The following is a 6,000-nucleotide window of genomic DNA, read 5'->3' on the forward strand; positions in this document are numbered from 1 at the left end:
TGATCACTTCTATGCATGATTAATAATACAGTTAAAATCTAAAGGGCACGCTATAGTCAACTAACCACAGTTCTGTCAGGAAAGCAAAATGACCCCTTATGACCTTTTACTGTCCCATTTTCTGCAGTGTCCAGGCTTTTTAGATGAATGGAAATAATAGACTACATGTGATGTGTAAGATAGGTCAGCTAACTGTGAAGCGCCATCATACCCATCAATAATACATTTCTACTTATGCTCAAGTCAAATCTCACACCTTTTGAATACAGACCAAATGTATATTCATAGCACATATTAACTTTACCCTTAAACAGTCGTTAGTGATTATCTTGTAACATCCTGCTGTATTTGTAGACTTTGCTATGATGTAATCAAGCTTTTTGTTGAGTGAACATCATCTTCAAAGTAAGATATAAGAAGGATTATTTAGATACTGGTTCTGAGAGATTTGTATTGTATTGGTTCTTTAAATGACACCAAGCCCAGTGTCTACAATGAGTTTCACTGAGCTTACATCATCACCCATTCAGTGAATCACTCAGGAGAATGGCTTTCAAAAAATCTTGCAGTACCAGATTTCACAGGAGAGCGGAACAGGCTAATAATACAACCCCAGGGACATATTAGGCAACACCACCACTATCTTCAATCTGAAGGTCAGTTAGTAGTGATAAAGTACTGGTTTTACTCTGCACACAAAAATAGATCTAAGGGAGAATTATCATCCTATCAGTGTAGCATTAGAAACTAAATGGCCCCTCTCTGCTCTGACAGGTGCATTGCTTTAAATCACTATTTCTTTGTTGCCAGCCAGTGAAAGGCATGAGACAAAAGAGTGCACTCTCTGCTAGTATATCTGTCAGTTACTGAAGCATGCAAGGCATATCTTGATTTTTAAAGTAGCAGCATAGTCACAGTAGGTGTGTTTGGGAAGAAAAATCAATGACAATGGCAATGGCAGGGAGAGAAGGCAGCTCCGACTGCTCATAAAAAGGTAGCATGTGAGCAGGTTGCCCAACATTCCACAGGGATGAGTATGAAAGACAAAATTCACGTGATATATTTATACAGGATGAATGTAAGTGGCATCAATTAGGTATGTCATCAAAATGCACACCTTTTCCCCTGTGCTGCAAATTCACTATATCTTTGGTGATCATTGATTCTGATCATTTGACCAAAAATCAAATTTCTTTTTCACTGTGATATTTGTTTTTCAGAAGGAAAGGCATTAAGAAAATTGTTCAAGGAGTTTATGCTAACTGAGTAGGTCAAGAAACAGGAGACTGGTTTTACTGTAGATTTGTGAGGCCTAATAGCATAGCAAGTGCACCTGTGCCAAACACTGCTAGAAAAGATCTGTTATCTGTTAATTCCACTTGATTGACTCTGCCAAACACTATAGTGCCAAATAGGAACTGGGGGAGCAATAAAACTGCGGACTGTGTGTATGACAAATTCATGCCTAGCCTAGGTAACGGTTAATGCAAAGAAAATGAGTGAGGTACCCACATTTGCTTCGCTGCGCAGGTTAGGCAAGTGTGTTAGGGGAGATCTGGTATGTGACAGAATGCTGAACAGAGGGCTTCTTTGATGCATTGAAATTCACTGTCCTTGGCAGAAGGGCTCTTTGTCTCCTTCTAAAAAGTATTATTATTCAAATCAAAATGTGTGACAGCCTACAATGCTCCCTTTCATGGGTCTATCACCGACTGAAATCTTTTTCCCAGAGGTCAGCAAACCCGTTGACTGTGATTGCATCTGAATTTGAAATGTAGACAAAGAGGGAGCCAAGAAAATTAGCTTAAATACTCAACTTTAGCCCAAACTACTAGAAATTACCCTCTTGCATTATTTAAATAGTGCACACTTCCGACTTCACTTACCTACTGAGCCAATACTGCATGATTGCAGTTATGACTGCCTGTGATTAGTGCTTGGCAGGAGGCCCTTTTGTCTGAGCTGAATAGGATTTTACATCATGACAGAGTTAATAACCACTCTTTCAGCCAGCATCACACAAAGAAACATTGCCTCCTAGTGGCAATAAGGTGGCAGTGCATGTTACGACTCTCCAATACCAAAGTCGAGATTAACGATTTTGTTAACCATTATAAGCTCTCTAATTTTTTGCGGTAAATTTCATATCATGTTATAATAAATCCTAAATTTCAAAAATAATACATTTCATGTACTGCTTTGTCTATACTAACATACTTATGTTAGTAAAATGTCATTGTCCTTCCAAAAATGAACGAGCTGACCGTTGGAAATGTCACACAAATGATAGCCCTGGGGTTCTCCAGCACTGTTGTACTGCATTTCCATTAGGGGTTGGGACTCAGGGAACAACATAAAATAAGCAAGTAAAAGAATGGTCAAGTTTTAAGTAGAGAAAGAAATATCCCGACTTTGTCACCATTACAACACTGGACCCTGCATTTCCCATAATGCAACTTAACAGCATATACCCTAACCTCCTAAATTCTCAATTCTTTCAAATCCCACAACTCTGGTTTATAAAGGACACTTTGTTACTTAATATTTTAAGTTGCAAGCTATAACAGAACTAACTCTAATGACAAGGTTAAAAAAGGTTTCCCTCTGACAAAACCGACCAATTGTTTTGGAAAGACCCAGACATATGAGCAAAAATCAGAGAAAAGTCCAAGTGCAAGAAAAAAAAAAAGTTTATTCCTTGTAAACCTCACAGAGCAGGAGCGCAGCCAAGGTCAGACCTGGGGAGAAACAGAGCAGTGTGGGCATAGGAAATGCGGGGAGAAAAAAAACAAAAAAAAAAAAAAAAAAAAAAAACACCCTTCTCTCTATACTTCCAACAATCAGTTGACCAAACAACTGCCTCAAATGTAATTCTCACATTTCCCCCCCCAATGACAAATATCTGAGCAAAAAAAAAAGCTTGTCCATTTACAGTAGGTGACAACCACAAGCACAACAATGACCACTTCAGATGATGGTGAAACCATGAGCGAGTTTCTCCCTGCAGGAACAGAACAATACCAGAAACAGGAGCAAGGAACACTGCTACTTGCCCGAGAGTAAATACTGTAACATTCACAAAAAGAAACCTGACTTTCTAGTCCTTTACTTTTAACAACACGGTGTACTACCAACAGGTGACCACTTCCTCTACATGCTTCACAAAAACTGCCATTAAGGTATGTTCAGCTGGATATTTGACAAACATGTCAGCCAATGTATTTGCAGTACATTCTTTAACACATTACTAGAGAAACAAGCATTCCAGTCTTGGCACATGAACCAAAGTGGAAGATTAATTAAATAAAAATATTTAACTGCTATATCGAAGTTTGCTTCTCCAAAACATTGTTTACATTGCACAGACGGTCTTTACAGTTTCCCTTTCAACACAGGGTGCATTTTCTACAGTGCAACTTTAAACTGGAAACCATAAACAAAAGAAGGAGCAGCAGCTAAACTGAGGGATTTACAGCAGTAGAAATGAGTTTCTGTGAGCGGACGTGATGAGCCGCGGACCTGTGTGCAGTAGACTCTGTGGAGGCCAATGACACGTCAACATAGTGACAACAGGCAAATAAGAGTGTATTGAAAAGTCTTAGACTTGGTGCTGTCAAATATATGTTAAATGTGCCTCACGTAATAAGCGACAAAGCTGGCACTGAGTGAACACGATAGATCGGGATCCCTGCCTGTGGGAAACTTAGCAGGGAGTCCAAAAACCAAATCAGTGTCTCAAGGCAAATTTTATCCAACTTTAACTGGGTGAGGTCAAATTCTTATCCTCCACAGCTTAGCCAGATGCTTCCCAAAGAATTTATATTCAAACTTGATCTCTGTGTTCTCAACTCAAGGCACTGTGATCATGATAAGTGATGAAAGACGGAGTACTGTACACTCATACACACAGGCTTCTCTTACTGCACTCCTTCAAGGGAAAACACAGTAAGGGCAAACCAAACTGCAGTTTTCACTGATGCTGAACATTTGGCGCTGTGTGGGTTTGTTTTGTTTAAATTTAGAATATTTGTTTCTGCTTAAACACACAATCTTTTCCAACTTGTTGAAATCAAAACTTGAATCTTAAAGAATGAACAAACAGAACCACACAATAAATTTTAAAAACTATTTACCACCAAACCCCAAAGCGGTAGAGACCAGGGTTAATTTGGTGTCTGTGAATTAAAAGAATAAATTAAACACAACAGGGCAGAGTCTGTGCCATCTTTACATTACATTCCTCTGGTTGTACAGACGTAGCCAATACTACCTTGGGAGAGAAACAATCTGTCAGAGAAACTGGGGTACAGGTCAGGATGTAGGATGAAGTGAGCTCTGGTTTCCAACTTTTAGGAGGTATTAATAAATAAAAAAAAATAAATAAAAAAAATCTGCCTAAAAATGAAAGCAGCTATTCCCCAGGACCAAAGAGCAGGTAAGTGGTTGCAGTGGTGGGTGGTGGAAACACCCTTTGAGATGAAGATACAAACCCGATTCTGTGAGGTTTCACTAGACACTTGAAGAAAGAAAATAATAATCGGGACTTCCTAGTTGATATGTGATGTCCATTTTATGCTTTTTTTTTTGGTGTTTTGTTTTAACTACAACAAATACAGTCACACAATACAACATCCTTCTGACCTGGCAAGGAGAAACCAAGAAACCCCATTTAAAAAAAGCAAAACAAACAAAAAAATTTGTCAGCCGCAGACATGCCGAGCAGACTGGGAGGTGGTGGGCCTGCAGGAGAAATAAAAATGATGAGAAGATGAATGGATGGAGGGAGGTGGCGAGATAAAGCGTTCATTTCTTGAGTGGCTGGTAAATGGAGGCGTTGGGGTCTAGGCCGGAGGGAGTGGTGTCCATGAACTTAGAAGAGTAGTGGGGGGTCACGGGGGTCATGCTGCTGGTGTCAGCTGTATAGGAGATGCTGGGCATGACAGCCATCACCTCAGCTATCTTCTGCTTCAGGTCTTTGATCTCTTGGTCCTTCTGCAGGATCTGACCTGCAAATGTACATCAAGAACTTTAAGAATATAATTCACACAAAAACTATTTGTAATATCATGTGTAAATAAATATACTGACCTTGTGCAATCTCCAGCTGTCTCTTGGCATCTCCCAGTGCAGAGAAGAGATCCAGTTTGATCCTGGTCTCTGCACTTAGGCTGTTCTCGAGGTGCTGGGTCTTGTCCTGCATGGCTGACAGCGCTGACATCAGCACCTCTGTGTCTTTTTCATTCTCTTTATATTTATGAAGCTCCTGAAAGATAAAGGAGAAGCAATGCAGGTCAGGGTCAGCTCAGGAGCATCTGTGAAAGGATGCTTTAGCACAATAGTGAATAAAGACATGTAGGCAGCACTATGTAAACACTGTGGCATAAATAAAAGGCTCACATCTGTTTCTAACATTTTCAGATTGCCAGATGTAAGAGACAAGGCTTCTTTAGCAGAAACCCAGTCATTCTGTGCCGCATGAAGAATAAATGGCGACCATATTTTGACTTAGAAAGTACATTTAAAAAGTGCTGGAGGATACACGAGTGAGCAATGAGTCAAACAGCAGGTTAAAAAACCCACTGTTAATACCTTATACTCTACCACAGCACTGTAGTCTTAAGTACTGGGACTATTAACAAAAAGAATCTCTTAACATCAGGATGACTGGCTCCTCTTGGAAAGCGTCTACATCAGTGCAACAGTGTGTAGGTGACTGCTTGTTGGACATCTACTGTGCTGCCAAACCTACAAGCACGAGTTCAAATTTTGGCAAATCTGTTTATGAGCTCAAGTTTTCCTAAAATCCTGACTCTGATTCTTGTTGTATTATTTCAGTAGTTAAGTCTAAAATAACGATGAGCTTTGTGCGACCATCAGGTAAAACAAATGAAACTAGAATTACCACTTTGAGGTTGTATGCTCCGGCCAACCAGTCACATTCACAAGAATGGGACAGATGTACAGATAGTCAACATGAAGAAGGCAATGTACATATATATA

General features: G+C 39.7%; 1 protein-coding gene across 1 annotated transcript in view; it reads right to left on the minus strand.

The window, feature by feature from the left end:
* Positions 1 to 2,678: 2,678 nt before the first annotated feature.
* Positions 2,679 to 6,000, minus strand: part of maco1b (macoilin 1b) — a 15,938-nt gene continuing 12,616 nt past the window's right edge. Inside the window, 2 exon segments of the mRNA XM_020608631.1 lie at positions 2,679 to 5,006; positions 5,089 to 5,263. Of these exon segments, the coding sequence (XP_020464287.1) occupies positions 4,804 to 5,006; positions 5,089 to 5,263 (378 nt within the window). The 3' untranslated portion in view covers positions 2,679 to 4,803.

This window comes from Monopterus albus, unplaced genomic scaffold (genome assembly GCF_001952655.1).
Source record: "Monopterus albus unplaced genomic scaffold, M_albus_1.0 scaffold94.1, whole genome shotgun sequence".
NCBI lineage: Eukaryota > Metazoa > Chordata > Actinopteri > Synbranchiformes > Synbranchidae > Monopterus > Monopterus albus.